Source organism: Cetorhinus maximus, chromosome 12 (assembly GCF_964194155.1).
Source record: "Cetorhinus maximus chromosome 12, sCetMax3.hap1.1, whole genome shotgun sequence".
Taxonomy (NCBI): domain Eukaryota; kingdom Metazoa; phylum Chordata; class Chondrichthyes; order Lamniformes; family Cetorhinidae; genus Cetorhinus; species Cetorhinus maximus.
Genome location: NC_135890.1, coordinates 107,941,706 through 107,964,943, shown reverse-complemented (window position 1 = coordinate 107,964,943; position 23,238 = coordinate 107,941,706). Strand labels below are relative to the sequence as shown.

General features: G+C 43.6%; 1 protein-coding gene and 1 long non-coding RNA gene across 5 annotated transcripts in view; both read left to right on the top strand.

Moving 5' to 3' along the window:
• LOC144687829 (uncharacterized) overlaps nucleotides 1-23,238 on the top strand; it is a 701,476-nt gene that overhangs the window by 389,939 nt on the left and 288,299 nt on the right. The gene's annotated exons all lie outside the window — the stretch shown is intronic.
• smtnb (smoothelin b) overlaps nucleotides 1-23,238 on the top strand; it is a 413,005-nt gene that overhangs the window by 108,651 nt on the left and 281,116 nt on the right. For all 4 annotated transcript variants that reach the window (XM_078554317.1, XM_078554318.1, XM_078554316.1 and 1 more), the window contains exons 4-5: nucleotides 5,866-5,944; nucleotides 8,339-8,499. In XM_078554317.1, coding sequence (XP_078410443.1) covers nucleotides 5,866-5,944; nucleotides 8,339-8,499 — 240 coding nt within the window. The remainder of the gene's footprint in view (nucleotides 1-5,865; nucleotides 5,945-8,338; nucleotides 8,500-23,238) is intronic.

Below are 23,238 nucleotides of genomic sequence, written 5' to 3'. Positions count from 1 at the left end.
AAGGGCTCTAGCAAAACTGGAGTCAATGGGAAGATGGTTGTGGTTGTTGGAGGTCAATCATCTCAGTCTCAGGACATAACTGCAGGAGTTCCTCAGGGTAGTGTCCTAGGTCCAACCAACTTCAACTGTTTCATCAACGACCTTCTGTCGAACATAAGGTCAGAAGTGGGGATGTTTGTTGATGATTACAGAATGTTCAGCACCATTCGTGACTCCTCAGATACTGAAGTAGTCATACCCATATGCAGCAAGACCTAGACAATATCCAGGCTTGGGCTGAGAAATGGCAAGTAACATTTGTGCCACTCAAGTGCCAAGCAATGATCATCTCCAACAAGAGAGAACCCGACCATCTCTCCTTGACATTTAATAGCATTATTATCACTGAATCCCCCACCATCAACATCCTGGGCGTTACATTTGACAAGAAACTGAGCTGGACCAGCCATATAAATACTGTGGCTACAAGAGCAGGTCAGAGGCTGGGAATTCTGTGGATAGTAACTCACTGCCTGACTCCCCAAAGGCTGTCCATCATCTACAAGGTACAAGTCAGGAGTGTGATTGAATACTCTCCATTTGTGTGGATGAAGGCAGCTCCAACAACACTCAAGAAGCTCAACACCATCCATGACAAAGCAGCCCACTTGATTGGCACCCCATCCACCACCTTCAACATTCACTCACTCCGCCATCGATGTCGATGCACAGCCGTCGCAGTGTGTACCATTTACAAGATGCAGTGCTGGAACTCACCAAGGCTCTTTCGACAGCACCTTCCAAACTCGCAATCTGTACTACCTAGAAGGACAAGGGCAGCAGGTGCATGGGAATGCCATCACCTGCAAGTTCCCCTCCAAGCCACACACCATCCTGACTTGGAACTATTTTGCTGTTCCTGCACTGTTGCTGGGGAACTCTCACCCCCTCTCTCCTCCCCCCCCTGCCCCAAACAGCACTGTGGGTGTGCCTCCACCACATGGCCTGCATGTGATCTCGCTTTCCTGTGAGTAGCCCCCTACCTACTACTACTCACCTTCACAAAGACATTTTTAAGAGATGTTGGTTGACATTAAGTGGCATCTCTGAAGCCCAATTTATTGCCCTTCCAACAAAACAGGTGCATAGAAAATAAGCAGTGCAGGTAGCACTAGCCCCACACCTCATTCCAGGTAATGAATGAGTTTCCGCCAGAACCCCACATTGTTCTTGCTTCTGCATGATATGTGAAGGATTTGGAATTAAGAAAAACATATAGACTGCCTACATGTAGGGTTTTCTTCATTTCTTTCAGAATATGTGACAGTCATATGCCACAATCCCACCTCTTCATCCCCACCAGTGCTGAAACAATACACTTTTGAGCACAAGGTTACCTGGTTAGCGTCAGTTTAGCTTTAGCATAAAGTGAAATTTAAAGTGGCATAATTCTTAGGCTTTATACAATGCAACAGTAGAAACTTACATGTGGCACAAAGGGATGGTAGAATAATAGTAATGTTACTGGACTAGTAATCCAAAGGCCTGGGATAATGCTCGAGAGACATATGTTCGTATCCCACCGTGGTAGCTGGAGGAATTTAAATCTAATTAATAAATCTGAAATAAAATGCTAGTCTCATTAAGAATTGTGGTAGCAGCCTATTTGGTTCACTAATGTCCTTTAGGGGAGGAAGACTGCTGTCCTAACCTGGTCTGGCCTACATTGCTCTGGGCTACAGGGGGCCCAGAGCAATGTGGTTGATTCTTATCTGTCTCCTGCAATGGCCTGGCAAGCCACTCAGTTGATTCAAACCACTACAGAAAAGTTGATGAGCAATTAGGGATGGGCAATAAATTTTGGCTTTGCTAACAACGCTCAAATCCTAAGAACAAGTAAAATATTCTGCAATACCGTTGCATTTTCATCCATATCTATAGCAATTGGTTTCCCTAAAATCTATAAAACTAATTTATTATTCAAGTATATGAGGAAGATGCATATGTTTAAAGAATTCTTATAGGTAATTAACTTGCCTTAGTCCTTGAATTGTGTAAAGGTCCTATATTTGTTCCAGCATATATTTGCCTGCTCCAGAAAACTCAAAAATATTCAGTCATTTCAAATGTTCTAAGTTTGAATTTTCTTGTTAGCTCTGTTTTCAAGAAAAACATTTATGATGTCTAATTCCACTAACAAATGTGCTTTTTTCAGCAAAGTGATAAATTTGTTTCAGAATAATTAAAACAGAATTTTTCTGAGTCCTGAGGGAATCTGGGCAGGTCTGGAACAAACTCAGTCCTCTTTAATGATAGGAAAAAGGTCAGTGTAGTCCTTTTTGTTGCCACTTCAGGGGGCCAATAATAAATTACCTGGTTGGCTGAAGAAAGCCCCTTTGTCTTGTCAAGGAAACGATGCAAGAAACTAGACTTTCTAAAAACTTCTATCTGTGGGACAATGAATCTTTGGGCTGGTCATGGATGATTACTAAAACTTCAGGCTCTATTAATCTCTTATTTCCATTTGGTGTGTTGTGGGAAAACTGGCATTGATTAAACATCGGAAGATTTAGAAGAGGACTGTTTAAGTTTGCAATTCATTGAATTTATTCAAATGCTTATTGTTTGCATGACTTAGGACATTAAAAGAAATTCAGAATGTTGCACACACTGCAGAAGCTATTTATGTATCTATAAAACTGTGCTGCTTGTAGCTTATCCCAATTCCAGTTCCTCCTGTACATCACCCCTGTCATCACTGACTAACATTGGCTACCACTCATGCAACATCTCAAATTTCTATCCTTGTGTTTAAAACCCTCTATCTCTGTAACTTTCTCCTGTGCTATAACCCTTCCTCCCTTCCAAACCCTCTGTTTCTCCTCTCTTGTGCATCTCCTTCCCTTGTCCCACCATAAATTCCAATGTCTTCAGCCACCATGGCTAGCGCTTCTGGGAATCATTCTTAAGTCCCTCAGCCTCCTTTAACACTCTCTCCATAAAATCGATCTTTTTGTTCTGGGATTTTAGTCATCCCTCATCTCCTTCTTTAATTCACATCTATTTATTTAATTTCCTTATACTTGTGTGAAGCACTGCAGAACATTTTTCTACGTTGGTGGTTCTGTATAAATGTGAGATACAATTGCTAATGACAGTGAAAATTATTGGCACTACTAAAGCACTTGCCAAATTATTTTCCAATATGACCCCATTTTAACACTTGAAAATTAACACAACCCCAGCTGCCAGTAGAAACAAAACAGAAATGAAGCAGAATAGTATCATTCAGTATATAATTATTAAAGTTTACGTATTATAGATCAACATATATAAATATGAAAATCTGTGTTGTTAAAGTACTTTGTAAAAGTGCTATTTTATGCCCTCACCAGTCCACTATTCATCTCAGCCACTCCAGATCATGGACATCTGCCAGGAAGTAGCGGAAATGCAGGTTGAGTGTCTTGAGGTGGCTGATATTGGAGGCCAGATCATTCAGCAGTGCCAGGTTGGGCTCAGACAGACCAGAGCTCAGCAGTGAAGGCATCAACACTGGGTTCATGGTTGGGGCCGGGCTTCGAGATTCAGTGAAGCGGCCACTGGCAAGAGCCCCTGGCCTGGTGAGAGAGAGAGACCAAGAAACAGGCTAGGCAAAGGAAGGCTGGACACTACCTGGGGCTCCATGCCAATGAGGAGTACAGTCTCAGAGGATAGGGCACGTGCGAACCCATTCACTGTTTCTGCAATCCCAGTTGGGCTTCTGACCCACAGTTTGGGAATGCTGCACTGCTGAGCCATGTGCCTTTTGGTGAATTGGGACCTTGTCTACACAAGTATCTCTGGCTCTAAAATAGTACCACGTTCTAATGCATTGACTTCCGCTTGTTTCCTCTAAGGGTTACCGTTACCACGACACTTGGGCTGAAAAAAAAATTTAGACCAATTGCAGGTTTTTAATGAATAAAAATAAGGCAATGAATGCCTTCTTAAAGGGATACCACCGATGAACTATAACAGAATAAACAAACATGTAAAGGAAACTTAACAATCAAATTAAAATGATATTCCCCAGGTGATGATGCACCCCAGTCCCTCTGGTGCCCACCAGTTATGGACGCCTGAAGCATACTGGCTTACTGGCATACACGTGCTCCATCTCCATGGATAGCTGATTGCGGACGTGACCACACTTTGTGCACTGCTGTGGATATCTAACTAGGAGCAACTGAAGACAATTGCCTTCACGCTCCTGCCTCTGTGTGTAGCACATACTCTTATCACTGCAGCCCAGCCTAATTTGAATCCATTCTGAAATTTAAAAGAACCTGATCCTTGTCTCTAGAGAAACCCATAATTTACAGCCATGAGTGAATATAGGTTAAGGGGATTTCTGCTTATTAACAGGTTGCTAGCATTTGAAGTTTGACCTTGCTAAATAACAGCCCTTCGGGTTTTTCATCACCTTGCAACCAAGATCAAGACGTGTGACACAGTCATATATTAAGGTTCATTCAGGAAGACACTTGAGTCATTGACTCAAATAATATGAGCGGGATTTCCACTTATTCAGTGGGGAGCTGAGAAAAAGGAAGTGACACCTTGTCTGGAATAGATCTGGAATAGCTTAAACTACAACAGGAAGATGCTGCAAAAAATTTGTCATGTGAACAAGATTTTAACGGTTTAGATTTCAGCAATAATTATTAAAGTTTTGATTTTAAATTCAGATATATTGAATTCAACTTTTTTATTCCTGCACTTGATTCTAAACTTTGTCTTTGCAACAATAGGGTTTGTGCTTGGTGCGCACACCATTAAACAAAGGCAGTTGCTAAAGAGAGAAGTAGGAGATAAAACAAACACAGATTAAGTTGTGCCAATGTGTTCGAGCAACAGTATGGAGAATAGTAGGACACAGTACAGACCCTTCACTCCATTTGAATTACCAATTGCACATGCTGTGGGGAAGGTTAGTCAATGGTGATACAAGTTGGAAGTTGGTTATGTGGTCCTGTATAGCCTGAAGCTGTTGGATATTTGTCATATAGCCCACTGACGGTAATCTGTAGTCAGAGTTCATTGGTCCGTGAACTGGACAGCCCCTGAATTGTTGCACCATTTGCATTTCAGAAACAATTGTGTAAGTTGAGCAAGGATTCAGTTCTATGAACTGATAAAATGTTCCGAGTATTTATTGCAGGAAATCCAAAGGACTAGCATGTTGCTATGTTACGCTAGCCTGCTATGTTTTGGCCTTCAGCCAAGTGTTTTGATTTGTGTTTGGGATGACCTGAGTGAGAGCAGATCACTTGAAAGCCCTCTCCTTCCAAGGGAAAACTCAAGGCCATTTATACATGCTTCCTGGGGGCCTAAAGCCACCTTCTACATGATAGCCCCAGAAAGTGGTGGTAGTTGTGGCTGATAGGAAGAAAATTCTTCAGGCTATTTTTCTGGAGAAGTGTGTGGGTAGGGATAAGCCAGTGGCAGCCCCACCAAGGTGCGAAATCCTGGTTGGGATGGTATGGCATACACTTCCACCTGAATTTATGCCCATTTTCGCTGCCAGCTGTATCTTACGGAATATAGACACTAATATGAAAACAGTGACCATTCCATTCTATATAACTTCCAATTGTTCCCCTAAAAATTGTTAGTCTGCAGCTGAAAGAGAGATAGGGATTGCTGGATTGAGATAAAAATGTTCATGGAAATGATAACTATCATTACAATTGTTTTGTCCAGTGCATAGGTTTGCCTAAATCCATTTTATCCATTTATAAAGAATTGTTTGTCGCGTTGTTTGGAATGTTTTCTTTCCATTATTAGTTTCATGTTTTTCAATACCATTTAGTGAATCTGATGATTATCTTTGTGCTTCAACAGCTCCGAAATGCAGGTGAATATGAGGAACGTAAACTGATTAGAGCTGCCATTCGCAAGCTCCGAGAACAGGAAATTGAAGGTGGGTTAATTTGTGTTCTTCATGCACATTTCCATTCAAATGTGTTTTTATTATTATAGTGCTTATGCCCATGTGACATCTGGAGATTTGTTGTCTTTGAGTAGCTGGGTGAATTGCCGTTAGCTACATTTTGTTCTGCATTATTGTCCTGTGAAAGTGACATAACCCCACACTAGAAAGTCTAAGTTTAAAGAATAGATTTGGGAAAAAATTGAAACCAAGGAGAATTATCCATGAGCTGTTATGGTCAGTACTTGACCACAAAAAACCCCTCCACCAAATCTCTTTTTAAAAACAAATGTCGGGTTTTAACTGCAGATCTGAGGAATTATCAGACAGCAGTCAGGCACAGGAACTTCAACTGACCGACTGGTTTCTCCACCCTTTGAGAAGAGTTCTGTGGATTGCTTTAGCACCCGTACTACTACCCTAGCTGAGGTTAGCTGGCATAATACAGGTTAATAATCAGAATTAGGAGACTTTATTGTCTGTACAGTTTTGCACCTATTGCAGTCGACAGAATACTTTTGAAGTGTAGTCACTGGTAATGTAGGATAACGGGCAACCAATTTGCACATATCAGTGCCCCCAGGCACAGCAATTAAACAGGTGACCAGATAATCTGTTATAAATCTTGATTTGAGAAATAAATGCTGGTTATTACACTGGGAGAACTCCCCTGTTCTTTGAGTATTGCCAGAGGATCTTCTGTATCCGCCTAAGTGAGCAGTTGGGCCTCTGATTATTATTGCATTTGAAGGCAGTACTTTCAGTGATGCAATGCATTCTTCAGGGCTGCACTGAAATGTCAGCCTAGATTGTGTGCTCAAGTCTCTCAAGTGGGGCTTCAAGTCATAACCTTCTGACTCAGAAGGGAAAATATTACCAATGAGCGTAGGCAGATACCTAGCAATTTCTGAGCATTACCCATAGGTATCACGTTGTGTATTTCTGATCATTGATTTATGAGCTAATCTAAGCAAGTTAGGTATGTGTTCCAAAGTTCCTTGTGTAAGGAAGTAGAGACAGTTTATGTAAGTTGTATTTGTGGGTGTTAGGAATGAGTTTTAGCTTTAATGTTTAAATTTGATTTGTATTTCTGTATTTGTGTGTTAAGAAAATGTCAAATTGAGTTTTAGATTCTCTTTAAAAGGTGCCTGAATTTCTAATGAGAGGTTTACGACTGTTGTAGCTAACTTAAACAAGAGTAGAGAAACTGGGTTGTTGCCTAGCAACAGGGATCCAGAGAGACGGGTCCCTCCCACAGACACACACAAAAACTAAAGAAACAACAGCTTTGAATTCAGTTTTGAAGACCGGTGCTAGGCAGAAGCAGCCTAGAAGGGGCAGATAGCCAGTTCCAAGCTACAGTTGGTTGAAAGTGGCTGCCAGAGAGAGACTGGAGTAAAAGAGACAGATAGCAGGTCCCAAACTAAAGCAAAGTCCCCAAAATCCAGGGGAGTGGAACAGGGGAAAGTCCAAAGAAGACCTTCTAGTCAAAGGAAGGACAGGAAACTGGAAAAGGTCCTGTTAAGTGAAGTTAAGAGCGAGGTGTAGAGAGAAAGGCTCCAAGCTTCAGATTTAAAGAGACAAAAGCTGCAGAAAGCAGATTTAAAGCGAGAACAGCTTGCAAGATGCAAGAAGGTCCAAAGAGATGGCTAAAGGTCTGTAGCTCTTTGTTATGGGCATGTGAAGCAGTGGTGTACTTTTGACAGCTGAGTTGGTGAGAGAGTGTGTGTGGAAGACAGCTTGAATGCATGTGGTGACCCAGGGAAGAGGAACTCTCAGGAGGTGAGTTCAAAACCCTGGAGGTGGACCCTTGCGGAAGGCGTCTGAGAGAAAGCATCGGTTTGGGAGAAGATTCCAAAGCAAGTTCTTAGAGTGGAGATTGAAACCCTTGTGTGAAAGACGGAGTTCATTGAGACTGGCTCAGTGTGACAAGCATATGGGAAAAGTTGAGGAGAGATCCATAGCATCTGGTTGAGATGGCATCTGTCGCTTGGTTTCGTAATGTGGTGTGTCTGACCATGAATTGCCTATTGGTTTACATGGACTGTGTACTTACTGTGAACATTAGAGTATAAGATAGCTTTTGTAACTTGTGTTATCCTTACAAATCTGTATATATCTGTAAAGGTATACTTGTGTGTGAATGAGTATTGTAATATAGTTTTCTTGTTAAATAAATGTTTTATTTTTTAGCTAAAAGTTCATCAGCTGACTTCTGTGACTCTGTTTAGTGGCTACTCTCCACTTATTTAAACAAACAAATTAAAAGTTAGGATCTATCAAGCTGGGTTGCACTCCTGGGATCAGGCTTGTCCAGGGGTAACATCAGCTGGGGATCATAACACTTGTCTATTGCATTAACTTGTGACCTTTCTATTTATTCAGCTGCATCCATTGCAGTCAAGCCAGTTGACATGCTAGTCCATAATAGAGCACTGCAAAGTGAAAGGACAGCCAGCACTTACCGTCTGGACATTGCACCACAGACAACATGGTCAAGCAAGGACCTATCCACCAAACATAAGGAGAAGGTTCTTCAAAGACGAGTGAGTGTTGTATTAATATAATGAATAATCTAGTTTCACTTCTGCATGTTATGCAGGATCTTAACTGTCTTGAGTGCTTTTAAAAACAAATCACCCAAAAATATGAATTAAGTACTAAGAGCTTTACAATTTTTTGTGTTTGTTTCCAGTCAAAAAAATAAATCAGGATAAAAAGAGAGGAAAAGTAAGCACTTAGCTTAACTGCTAAATCAAATGATTCTTGAAGTTTGCTTTGAACTGGCAATGCAACATGATTTGATAAGTTGCCAAAGGTGAACTGGTGTGGCAACTGCTGTTGTGGTTTTGCTTTTGCAAATTTTTTATTTGTTTGGTATAAGTAGCTTCATTGTCCTTTGCTCCCTGTTAGGTGCTTCCTGACAGGCTAGTTATTCCTGGTACTGATATTAGATTGCCACAAGTGATAGGTGCTGATGGGGGACATCTTTACCTTCATTGTACTGGATTATTTCTGTGAATCATTCATTTTCTGTCATCAAATTAACTTGAATATTTTGGATATATGCTGTTCATCTTGACCTGGCTGCAATGTTTCCAGTGTAGGATGCATATTTTACTGAAAAATCCTATTGTTTCCTCTCCTTTCTCCCCCCACCATATCTCCAGAAAATGCTGGCTCATGTTAGCTACAGTTCTACAGGCTGCCTTTTGATTCCTCAGCTGCATTTAAACATAATTGGTATTGTGCGATTGGTTCAAGAACAACAACTTGCATTTATACGTCATCTTTGATGTTAAAGTCCCAAGGTACTGCACAGAGGGGTGATTAAAAAAAATGGACGCCAAGCCAAAGAAGGAAATCGTAGGAGGAGTGTCCGAAAGTTTGATTAAATAGATTAATATTAAGGAAGGCTTTCAAAGAGGAAAAAGATGTCACGAGGTGGAGGAGTTAAGGAAAGAAATTTGGAGCTTGGGCTAGGGGCACGGGTACCAGTGGTGGAATAAAAGGAGTGAGGGGATGCACAAGTAGCACAGTTGTAGTATAACAAGAGCATTAAACAGTTTCAGTAAAGTTGTAGAAGATAAACATAGGCCAGGAGGGGGCTGTGGAGTCGATTACTGCCTCCTGGGGAGCGGAATGAGGGTGGGCTTGGTAGAAGAGAATGGTGAGTATGAGAGGGGGCAGAGTGAGCCAGAAGGATGGGATGGTGAGGGTGCGACGGTAGCGGTAGAAGGGATGGCGAGGGTGGCTAGTGGGAAGTTGGAGGCAGACACAGACTCTTGGGGTTGGAAGGATGAGGTTGGGGAGGTCAATGTGGGTGGAGGTGGTATTCTTGGGAAGATAGGGAATGTGCACATTCATCTGGACATCCTGGAAAGAAAAGGGGTCTGGTTCGTAGTTGACAGCAGGGTGATGCCGGGGAGTCAACTGTGATGGGGGTAAGGACATGGGTGAATGGGCGAGCTGAAATCAAATCTTACTACAACCATGCTTCTGAACCCTAAAGTGAGAGGAGCCTCGTGTTGGGCAGGCACAGGTGCTACATGAGAGTGTGATCAGTGGGTGCGCAGAGATGCAGGTCAGCTTAGATGGGCAATTGAAAGAGAACCCCAGCAGGCAGCATTGAAAATGCTTGGGACATTGAAATGAGCGTGATGGAGGAAGGATCCGTGTGCGTGGGAAAGTGCTTGCATGAGGCTCCTTAAGGCCCTGCCACAAATGCACTTCTCCCTCCAGAGTCACTCATGGTCTGGCTGCGTGCAGCTGAACGACTAGTGGGGACGGGGGGATACATGGGGTGCACTCGCGAAGCCTGTCAATGAAGCTGAAAGACAACATTACACATTAATCAGTGAAAGTGAATGTATTTTCAGATTATAAAGTAACAAAGTGTGTTTACCCATGCAACCACATGATTGGAAATTCTTAACTGCTGCCCTGAAACCCACAGGAGGGGTGGAGACAGCCTGTGCAATGGTTGGCCTTGCTGCCTCCGATGACTTTGGCATGGGTCCTCTGGAGAGCTGAGGCCTTGAGGGCCCTGGCTTGCTTTGTCTGTCCTCCTGTGGGCCAGCTGTTACCTCTATAGTGGTAGAGGACAAGGTTGAGGTGGTCACAGGCAAAGGGGACTTGGAGGGAGAGGACAGTATCTGAGATTCCCGAGTGCATAACCCAGAGGTGTCCAGCTGCCGCTCCTCCTCCCTTCTGGTGCCCTAGGATCCCGGCCTAACTCATTTGAGGGGAAGGAGCACCTGGAGGGACGTCAAGGTGCCTCATTTCCCCCTCGCGTTGCCACTGCAGGAACTCACCTGTGGCTACCGCGATGGAGTGCAGATCTACGTGCATCTCTGCGTTCTGCTGGACTAGGGTCTCCATGGTGTCCATCATTCTCCCCATGGAGACCTCCATACGTGCACATGTGGGCACCACTTCATCAGACTCACTCTTCCAACTCACGTGCCACTCTGTTGAGGGCTTCCAACAGCTCTGCGTGATGTTCTCCCGCGTTTTGCTGACTCTCCACAATGAGTTGGAAGGCCGAATCCAGAGGCTCATCATCTGACTCAGACCACAAAGATACTTCTTCCCCAGCAGTCCTCCACGTGCCAGGGAGCTTGGCTGAAACTGCCTCCTCCTGCTGCAGGCATGTGTCCATGCGGTGAGCACCAGATTGTGAACTCAAGCCTGCTCTAGATCTAGGTCCCACAGAAGTGTGTATCTCTGCGCTGGTGGAGGGTGTGGGTAAGTGCTGTGACGGGTCTTCCAGGCTTTGCTGTAGGTGAGGACCTGGATGGAGCTAAGGGACTGGTTGGCTGAGAGTGTCAGTCGCTTGGCAGAGCTCCCTGTGGACCAAAGTAGAGATAATTAGTGCATGGCAGCAGAGTCAAAAGCAAGAGGGAGAGCACTCTCAGTTGCATTGAGAGAGGGATGATGTGGTACAGGATCCTTACATGAGTGTTTGGCATTGACCTCACCGTCGTCGCCGGCATGGTCCACATCCTCACCAGTCAGCACGATGGCACGCTCCCCAAAGTGGGTGAGGGGCCTAATGTGGGCCACTCCATCCCTGGTCTGGGACCTCATCCTGCTGCTGTGAGCCAGCTTCTCCTACATGAAAACAAATGGAGGGAGTGTGAGCAAGACGCATGGCACTGTGTGGAATGTTTATGGTGAGAGGAGCCAAGGACGGGATGAGGACGTGAGCTGGAGAGGATGTGAGCCTGATGGAGATGTGAGGGTGTGTGTGAGAGTTAGTGGTGCTGGCCCTTGAGGTGTGAGATCCCTGCGGGTGTGTAATGGCTTTGAGTGTGTGGGTTGAGAGTGATGAGAAGAGTGACTTACCCTGGCGAATGGATGAGAGCATTCATCCTCTTCCTGCACTGGGTGGCTATCCTCCTTTGCAGGGCATTGGCGCTGACCACTGCTGCCACTGCCTCCCATGCTGGATTGGTGACCTTGCTTGCTGGTCTTCGCCCAGAGTGGGAGTGGAGAACATCGCAGCAGGCCTCCACTGCGTCCAGTAGGCGTTTGAGGGAAGTACTGCTAAGTACTAGCATGTTCACTCCCTTTGACAGCTATCAGCTGCCAGCAGCTTTCTGTCCCTTGAAGACTGCTAGCTCTAGGTGGATGAACCAGAGGTTGTCCCACCAGCGACCTGGTGTGTTTCCTGGGAATTAACTATTAATGAGATAAGGCATGCTGGGAATGGGATGATGCAGAGTGAAAAGCTGCCATTGCAGCTGGTGGGTGTAACGTCCTTATTCCCGCCCACCGCCGCGCTTAGTGCAAATCTGGGATAATTCTGCCCTTGGGTAATATTAATAGAACCAAATTACTATAGACATTGCTCATAAACCTGATTTCTCTCCGTGCAATTCCCACACCTCCCCCAACCCCCAGTCATCCATCATTATTTATCATAGAGCTGGAAATTCTTATTTGTTCTCAATGCAAATTTAATGCAAAAGATTTATTTGTTCTCTGCATTCATTTTTAAAAGTTAAAACTACTTCCTAGTAAGAAGCCTCTTTTCTGGCTGATTTACAGAGAAACACTAGAGCCTGAATTTTTCCCGCGTCGGGCGGGCTTGGCGGGAGCGGATGGGGGCAGTCGTGGAGCCGACTGCCAATTAAGGCCCGCCCAGTGTGGATCGCGAGCGGGAGTGCTGAGCGCTACCTGTGCAGGCGGGAGGAGGAAGGAGAGTCGGGTCCAGCGCTCTTTCGTGCACGGAGCTGCCTCAGAGATTGAAGTGCTTTTTAACTAATTAAAAATTTAATGAAACACATCCCCTCGTGACTGTGTCACATGAGATGGGACATGTTTTCATTTTTCAAAAGAAGTTTTTATTCAATTTGTAAAAGCTTTATGCTTTAATTAGGCCTTTTAATTATCGGCAGGCATGCAGCCGATTCCGGTGCACGCCCGCTGAATGAAACATCGCGAGACTGCGCGATGATGTCAGGACGCACGCCTGACATCATTGTGTGTCATTTTATGTTCTGGCTTGTCAGGCCCGCCCCCGCACACTGAATGTAAAATCCTGGTCCAAGAGATTTGATTCAGGATTATTTGAACTGAAACCTAGTCTTTTGGTAAAAATGTAGGCATGTAGCATTCAGCTAAGCCTGAGCTGAGCAAATTAGAAAGTCCAATGAGTTTATTAAGGTTCTCTATGGCTATTTTTTCTGCAAGTGTGTGTGTCGTTTTAAGTTTTCAGTTTGAATGGCATATCCTGGTTGCCAGAAAGGAAGTGATTTGTAAACTCTCATTACAAGTTGGTACACATGTAGTGTGTTTAATCATGTATAGCTCTGTTGTGAATGCTATTATTTGATTTTATTAGATACTGCTTTGCTGCAATATTCATTGTAAGTTGCTGTCAAAATGTTACTTGGAAATGTACCATTTGAACAAGAACAGCACACACCTTTAATGCTATGCTCTTGGCTGACTGCCCATTAACTTGGATCACCTGATAAATTATAGTTCATCTTTAATAAGCTCCAGTGTACCATGTGGTGAAAAAAATCATCTACAGAATTCTGGAAATAAGTTTAAAAATGCTGCATTTGCTGAATATATACAAGATTTTCTAATTAAGGAGTTTTTCCCCTGCTGCCTTCCCCAAGCACTTCAGATAACATTAGTCAATAAATATTCCTTGTTATGTTGAAATATAAATACTGGTATGCATACAATAGGTAGTCACACTTGACCTTGGAGTTGTGGGTATGATACATAACAGAACACAATTTTACATCTGTGTTCATGCTTCATCTGGTCGAGGTGTCTCTCTGTTAAAGGAATGCTGTGGATGGTAAAATGTGTAGTTCTCACTTCATCAACAGCAATCACAAAAAAAGCACTGGCAACCTGTTCAAATACAACTGCACCAGAGATGCACATATCTCAAGATTTTATTAGAGATACCAACCATGGTCAGCAACAAATGGGGTTACAGATCCTGCGATTTACATATTTTTTGAACAATATATTAAAAATTATGCAACTGCATGCATTTCCTTTCTCAATAATTTGATTTTGGTCATCACATTTTTGTTACACTTTAGTGGTAACTTATTTCCATTATAAATTCCTATGTTCGCATTAATAATGGTTTCATCTATGTATTATTATGTAATCAAGTGTCCTTGGAGGAAGATTTACAGCTGTCTGTGCTATCTTGGTGATGTCTTGAATTTTTTTTATTCATTCATGTGATGTCGCTGGCTGGGCCAGCATTTATTGCCCATCCCAAGTTGCCCTTGAGAAGGCGGTGGTGAGCTGCCTTCTTGAACCTCTGCAGTTCATGTGGTGTAGGTACACCCGCAGTGCTGTTAAGAAGGGAGTTCCAGGATTTTGACCCAGCAATGTGAAGGAACACGATATATGTCCAAGTCAGGATGGTGAATGACATGGAGGGTAACTTCCAGATGGTGGTGTTCCTATCTATCTGCTACCCTTGTCCTTCTAGATGGTGGTGGTCGTGGGTTTGGAAGGTGCTGTCGAAGGAGCCTTGGTGAATTCCTGCAGTGCATCTTGTAGATGGTACCCACTGTTGCTACTGTGCGTCAGTAGTGGAGGCTATGTTTGTGGATGTGGCGTCAATCAAGCCGACTGCTCTGTCCGGTGTCAAGCTTCTTGAGTGTTATTGGAGCTGCACTCATCCAGGCAAGTATTCCATTACACTCCTGACTTGTGCCTTGTAGATGGTGGACAGGCTTTGGGGAGTCAGGAGGTGAGTCACTTGTCACAGGATTCCTAGCCTCTGACCAGTTCTTGTAGCCACAGTATTTATATAGCTAGTCCAGTTCAGTTTTTGGTCAATGGTAACCCCCAGGATGTTGATAGTGGGGGATTCAGTGATAGTAATGCCACTGAATGCGGGGTGATGGTTAGATTCTCTTTTGTTGGAGATGGTCATTGCCTGGCACTTGTGTAGCGCAAATGTTACTTGTTACTTGTCAGCCCAAGCCTGGATATTGGCCAGGTCTTGCTGCATTTGGGCATGGACTGCATCAGTAACTGAGGAGTCACGAATGGTGCTGAACATTGTGCAATCATCAGCAAACATCCCCGCTTCTGACCTTATGATGGAAGGAAGGTCATTGATGAAACAGCTGAAGATGGTTGGGCGAGGACACTACCCTGAGCAGCAAATAAGTTTCACATGTAAATTTCAGAGTCAGATGTGCTTGCTTTTTCACCAACCCTACCCAATTCTTGTCCCTTTACTTCCCTTCTCCTCTTCCTCTTCCCCCCTCCTCTTGCTCCTGCTCCCTCTTTTCCACCCTTTCCCAGAGAGTCCAAAACAAGAGAGAAGAGTCAGATATAGCAACCCAAAGGTATCAGAGACTGGTAAAAGAGTAACCATATTCTCTGATGTATTTCATGCAATGTCACAGGAGATTGATGGGAGTAAATTGTAAATTGCATTGCCTGTTTACAAACCTGTCACAGCATCCAACTATCTCTCTTTGACATTCAATGGCATTAGCATCACTGAATCCCCCACTATCATCCTGGGATTGTTAGTATTTATTAAGTTCTGTTGATGGATGTTAAGTACCTAGTAATTTAAGGTAATAAGATAAACAGGTGTTTGGTATTGATTAGTTTAATATACTTAGATGTGTATATAAAGAAGAGTCAGCCAGCACTGGGGAGGGTCTGTTGAATGGAGAAATAAGCCCTGTGGCAAGCAATAAACAGTCTTTACCAAAGCATCCTAGTCTCAGTTTCTTCTTCTTAAACAGGCTTAGGAGTTTCATCTGACATGGGTTACCATTGACAGAAACTGAACTGGACCATCCATATAAATACTATGGCTACAAGAGCTGGTCAGAGGTTGGGTATTTTGCAGAAAGTAACTTACCTCCTGACTTCCCAAAACCTGTCCACCATCTACAAGGCACAAGTCAGGAGTGTGATGGAACATTCCCCACTTGCCTGGGTGAATGTAGCTCCAACCACACTCAAGAATAGGACAAAGCAACCTACTTAATTGACACCCCGTCCACTGCAATTGACATTCACTCCCTCTATTACTGGCGCACAGTGGCAGCAATGTGTACCATCTACAAGATGCAATGTGGCAACTCACCAAGACTCCTTCAACAGCACCTTCCAAACCCGCCAATTCTGCCACCTGGAAGGACAAGGGCAGCAGATGCATGGGAACATCACCACTTACACGTTCCATGCACCATACTGACTTGGAACCATATCGCCAATCCTTCACTGTTGCTGGGTCAAAATCGTGGAACTCCCTTCCTAATAGCACTGTGGGTATTCCTACAACACGTTGACTGCAGTGGTTCAAGAAGGCAGCAAAGCATCTCCTTCACAAGGGCAATTAGGGATGGGCAATAAATGCTGGCCTGTAGCCAGCAACACCCACATCCCATGAATGAATATTTTAAAAAAAATCTTCCAGTTTCACCAGCAGTGGAAAGCTTAGCAGTTGGGGGAACTTAATTTGGTGGGAGGCCAAATATAATTTTCCCGATATTCCAATGTTGTCCTGGTGTGTTTCACAACTCTCCTCCTTGCATCTTATTCTGCACTGTATTGACTCTGTCCCCGTTAAACTAGATTGGGTTTTCGTCCCTCAATGAATGAACATTTGAATGTAATCCACGTGCTTAAATCCCTTTATGGAATTGCCCCCTCCTAATCTGTAATCTCTTCAACTCAACAGCTTTCTCTGAACCCTGAACTATCCATTCCTCTCACTCTGGCTTATTGTGCATCTCTCCCTATTCATTTGATCATTGGAAGTTATGTCTTCAGTTGCCTAATTTCCACTTGCTGCATCTTCCTTGCTAATCTACTTTATTTCTCCATGTGCATCTCCTACTTTAAGGTCCTTCTTAAAACCTACTTCTTTGATCAAGATTTTTGCCACCCTTCCTTAGCTCAGCATCCATGTTTTGGTCATGGCCCTGTGAAGTTCCTTCTGACATTCTTTCTATGTTAAAGGTGCTTATATGATTCTGCGCCACATCCCCAGGGAAGAGAGGTCACTGACCTACTCTTAGGTTTTTACTAATATTGCTGCATTCTTGATTACTAATTGGTATGCAAGAACATTTGACAAATCATAGCCCCCAGGCCAGGTACTATTCCATGCCGCTTTAACATATTTTTTTAATTGCCATCTTAGACAAATGGTAAAAAAATACATGATTTTCTATTCAAAGGGCAGTGTATTTGTATTATTTAAAATAACCTCCAGGAGTATGGAAAATTGAAATTTTCAGTTGTGTAGCTGTTTTTCTTATGTTCTTCAAATATTTTTAAAAAGTGTAAAATTAGAAATGCGAATACTGTGCGAGACAATCTAGTGTGCTGTAACTGGGAATCTGAAGTTAATTATTGTTGATGACTTTTATTACAGTAAATGTCTGGTATCAATGACAGTTAGTTTAAAATGCAAAATTTCTATTGGCAACTTGATGAGCAACTGACTGTTATCAGTGCAGAGACAGGATACGCAATAGAGCATTTCAGAAAAGTCTACTGACTTTTCCCTGAACTCCTCACACTTTCTTGTTTCAGTTCCATTTTCCTTTAGAAAAGATATGGCTGTAGCCAGATAAACTGATAACCCAGATAAAAAATGTGCTGGCATTCCATACAATTCATTTTGTTCTCTTTGCTGATAGGAGTTGGAGAGGATGGAGATGATGTAATCTTTCATGTGCTGAGTTCTGATGACATCTACTGGCAGTAATAGGGCATGGATGCAGTCACAGGAAGCATTGAGTCTGTTATGTTGTGATTCATATCCTGAATTCAGAACTTCCTACAGTTCCATTATTTGCACGCCACAGGCTGATGCCTAAATATGGAATTGATTTCTTTGTTGTGTCAACTTGAGTTTAATTCATGAAGAAGAGTTTTTTTTTGATCTGACAAGTACTATTGCCAATTCTTTTTCTCTCAGTCAAAAAAACAGATTCACAAAATTAAATGGATTGAAGGATTTTTTTTAGAATGTGTTGTCTAATAACTGTACAATTCTACACACCAATGTAATCACTTCTTGGATTTCTCGATAATAGTGGAAAAAGATTTACAAAGATAATCTCCTCCCCATCAATTTTCTCCTCTATTTTCCTAAATATTTGGCCTGTGCTGCGGCATTCACCCAGGATCAAACCTCCATTCCTCGTGTATGATTATAAGTAATTGGTGAGTTTTTCCAGGTATTTTTGTTTTTGATCTGTGTTAGCGATGTTGATTGCCCAACAAATATTGGCCAGGACATTTGAGAAGAACTCCCCTGCTCTTATTAAAAATAGTGCCTTGGGATTTTTCATGCCCAATTGAGGGAGTAGATGAGACCTCTGTTTAATGTCTCATTTGAAAGACAACATCTTCAGAGGTGTCAGCCTGGATTATGTGCACAGGTATCTTGAGTGAGCTTTTTTCTTGTTGGAAAATTGAGACAGAAGTCTGAAAATTTAGTCTGTCTTGTCAACTGTCACAAGTGACAAATATGTGATGTTTGTGAAGTAATGCGGAGTTTGTAACCCGTTCAGTCATGTAGTTAAAACTCATGTCACTCTATTTTCCTGCTTTCTGAACTGTTGATTCATAACTCATGTGAAATGTAGTTGTGCTTGTATGAATGACATTGCAAACCATAACTTCCATCCTATCATTGCTAGGATGTTAACTCAGTGTCTGGTTCTCTCTGTAATAGATACTGGGTTTCACTCTATTTTTTAATATATTATTTCAAGTTTATTTTCTATTTTCTTCCCTTGTCTCCTGGCATTGCTGACTACAGTTGCACAGGCATCAGCAGGCTCCAGTACAAAAGCAAAATACTGTGAATGCTGGAAGTCAGAAATTAAAAATAGAAAATGCTAGAAATAACCAACAGGTCTGGCAGCATCTGTGTAGAGAGTAAAAGATTTAATGTTTTAGATCTGTGACCTATCATCAGAACTCAGCAGATTCCAGTGCCTTTCTCAAGTGGTCATTTTTCAGCTAATCCCAGCTAAATCTGATCCTGCTTAACAGGCATCCCCAAAATGATCACTTTGAGCAGAAGCCATTGGATTGCAGTCAGTAAAGGAAACCCTGCATGACTGTTTTCTGTCTCCTTAGCTCAAGATTACTGAGTTCAACTGTAGCCCCCCATGACTGATATCAGCCAACCTGGCAAAAACCAGAATCAAACCTGGGAGATTCTATACTTAGGACTATATGGGAACGTGTCTTTACCTGCAATATAACATGCTATTATATGACATGTTATTACCAAACAAGTGGTCAGAGGGTTAATATCCATAGTACTTTCATAGTTGTCACAGAACTCCAAATCAAGTGGAATAATGAGGTAGACACAAGTAGTTGTACTATTTTAAAGTGCTCTCTTTATTCTTTGTTCCTGGCTGCTCTTTCCTTCCGAGTGTGGTTTACCATGGGTGTAGCTGTCCCACAGACCCATTGATAGTTTCCATCCTCTCCTGCCCTTTGTAACATATTAGATTTCAGCGCTTCTCATTGTGCTTTCCTGCCAACAGTCCTGTGACTCATCTACACTTCATAAGCATAATTGGCAGCCTTGTGTACCTGCCTGTCTGTATGTGCTTCCCGTGTACAGCTCACACAGAGGGATTGACTGTAGGCTGAGAAACAGACTACTCAAGGGACAGCACTAAACTTCCAATGGTTGGACTTCTTAACTAAAGGTAGGAAAGACTTCTGTACAACAGTTTAATTGATTCAGTTCACAGGAATGAAGGGAATATTATCTTACCAAGTTTGATTATTATTTTCAAGTTTACATCTGTGATTGTGTGTTGGGATAAATGCAGATCAAGATTGAATTGCTGGTCACATTTTCAGATGTTCTTGTGTGTACCTTTTATGCTGCTCCAGATGTATAAAGAATAGTGCAGCTCCCCTGAAAGTACAGTATGCCTACTGTTTTATTAATCTATTATGACACAATATTACCCAGTTACAGCCACTTTCCTCTTAAAGCCCATCCAGGCAACTTTCTTTCAAAAATGTTCTCACTTTCTCTCATTTCCTGAATTGTTGTTCTTGGGGGATAGCTTCAACAAATACTCTCAAAAACGTGCAATTCTTCAAATGTAAAAACAGACTCTGCTTTTGGCAAGCTATTCATAGGATATACTTGGAGGGTATCACAGCTGACACCACTCCCTGTCTGAACCAACATCAACACACTCAGTTTAACAGTAGGGTGCATTGGACAGTGATCAATGGAACAATAACAACATGCTTTTTGCAGCATCTATAGCTTCCCTCTACCCCAAAGATTCTATTTGGCCTTGTGCTGTCCCTTTGAAAGATCTATCCAAATAGTTCCACTTCCCTGCTCTATCCACATATACTTGAAAATGTTCTCTTTTAGAGTATTTATCCAATTTCCTTTTGAAAGTTACTATTGAATCTGCTTCCACCATCCTTTCTTAGATTAAAATAGTAAAACATTCCAAGGGGGCTTTGTCACCGCACGATACATGTCTGCAGCAGGAGGAGGAAGGTTCAGCCAAGCACCCCGGCACTCCGAGAACTGATGGGGAAGAGGTATCTGTGAGGTCCGAGTCAGATGATGAGCCTCTGGATTTGGCCTTCCAACTCATTCTGGAGAGTCAGTAGAAGGCGGAGGAACATCACTCAGAACTGTTGGAAGTCATCAACAGACATCAACTGGACATGGAAACCAGTACGATGCTCTGTGCTTGGGTTGCATCACTGCATTGGCAGTTTAGTAGAGTAGCAGGGTTCTGCTTAATCATTTGAATCAGGTTGTAGTACTCATTATTGCTTGGCCCTGCAGTCTATCAACTTTCAATGATGTTTAGCTTTTATTACAGTCTCCCAGGAGCAGTTTTGATTTTCATCAAATATTCTTTATTTAGGCATTACAAAATATTCTATTAGCAATACAACACAATGGGCTGAATCATCCCAGATTTGCACCAAGTGCAATAGCAGACGGGAAAAAGAACATAATACCCAGCCGCAATGGCGGCTTTTCATGCCGTATCGTCCCATTCCCAACGTGTCTCGCCTGTTAGTAATTCATTCCCAGAAACACACCAGCAAAGAGGACAGCCACCCAGTGCCGCAGCAGGACGAATGGTCGTATCCATTCTACCAGGATAAGTCACTCTCTTCTCATCACTCATAACTCACACTCTCAAACCCATCATACATCCACAGGATCTCACACCAAAAAAGACAACACCACTAACTCTCAAACACACCCTCACATCTCCATTAGGCTCATATCTTCTGGAGCTGGCGTCCTCATCCTGTCCATGTCTCCACTCACCACACAAACATGCAGTGCCATGTGTCCTGCTCACACTCTCTCCATCTGTTTTCATGCAAGAGAAGCTGGCTCACAACAGCAGGGAGAGGTCCCAGACTGGGAGTGAAGTGGCCCACATTAGGCCCCTCATTTACTTAGAGGAGCATGTCATCATGCTGACTGGTGAGAACATGGACCCTGCCTGTGGCGATGGTGATGTTGGTGGCGAACACCCACGTGAGGATCCTGTACCACATCATCTCTCTCTCAATGTAAATATGAGTGCTCTCTCTGCTGCTTTTGACTGTGCTGCCATGCATGAATTATCTCTACTTTGGTTCGCAGGGAGCTCTGCCAAGCAACTGACACCCTCAGCCAGCCAGTCCCTCAGCTCCATCCAGGTCTTTGCCTCCATCCAAAATCTCCTCCTCCATAGAAGTGCAGGGAATAAGCAGCCTGGAAGACCCACCACAGTGCTTGCGCACACCTCTGTGGGACTGAGATCTAGAGCAGGCACAGATTCACAATCTAGTGGTCACCGCACGATACATGTCTGCAGCAGGAGGAGGAAGGTTCAGCCAAGCACTCCGGCACTCCGAGAACTGATGGGGAAGAGGCATCTGTGAGGTCCGAGTCAGATGATGAGCCTCTGGATTTGGCCTTCCAACTCACTCTGGAGAGTCAGTAGAAGGCGGAGGAACATCACTCAGAACTGTTGGAAGTCATCAACAGAGCAGCACATGAGTCGGAGGAATGCGTCTGCCTACTCTCTGAAGAAGTGGTGCCCATACGAGTGCGTATGGAGATCTCCATGGGGAGGATGGCGAACACCATGGAGAACCTGGTCCAGCAGAATGAGGAGATGTGTGCAGATGTCTCCATCACTGTAGCCATGTGTGAGTTCCTGAAGTGGCGATGTGAGAGGGAAACGGAGCACCTCGACATCCCCCTCAGGTGTTTCTTTCCTTCAAGGAGCCAGGCCGGGGGCTTCAGGCACCCAAAGGGAGGAGGAGCAACAGCTGGACACCCCTGGGTCATCCATTCAGGAATCTGAGGCTGTCCACTCCCTCTGAGTCCCCTTTGCCTGTGACTCGCTCAATCTCGTCCTCTGTCACCGTAAAGGGAGCAGCTGGCCCACAGGAGGACGGCCAAAGCAAGCCGGGGCCTCTAAGGCCTTGGCTTTCTATAGGACCCATGCCGAATGCATCAGAGGCAACATGGCCAACTATTGCACAAACTGTCTCCACCTCTGCTGTGGATGTCAGGGCAGCAACTAGAAGTCTAACGCATTCAAAAGTTAAGAAATTCTGATCACAGTTGGTTGCATGGGTGAATACATTTTGTTACTTTACAACCTGGAAATATATTCATTTTCACTGAATAATGTGTAATAGTGTCTTTCAACTTCATTGACAGGCTTCGTGTGTCCTTACTGCAACCTCCCCCTCACTAGCAGTTCAGCTGCATGCAGCCGGCCCACGAGTTATTTTGGAGGGAGAAGTGTGTGTGACAGGGCCTTTTGGAGCCTCATGAAAGCACTCTCCTACGCACATGATCCTTCCTGCATCACACTCATCTCAATGTCCTGAGCATTTTCAATGCTGCCTGCTGGGGTTCGCTTTCAGTTGACCATCTGAGCTGACCTGCATCTCCACACACCCACTGATCACACTCTCTTGCAGCACCTGATCTCGCTCACCACGACTCTCGTTTCACTTTCGATTTGGCAAGCATGGTGCGTCCAACATTTTTCTTCAGGTCTCCCGTCCTTTCCCCTCACCCAGTCACCTATTTCCTTTCCCGCATCGCTGTCTATATCACCTTCCACTCCCCCTCTATGGCCTTCCAGCCACAACCCTTTTCTTTCAGGGATGTCCAAGTGAATGTGCTTCCCTTCCTTACCAAAAACCCCACCCAAATCCTCTTCCTCCTTCCCACCCCCAGGGTCTGTGTCTGCCTCCAAGACCCCACCAAC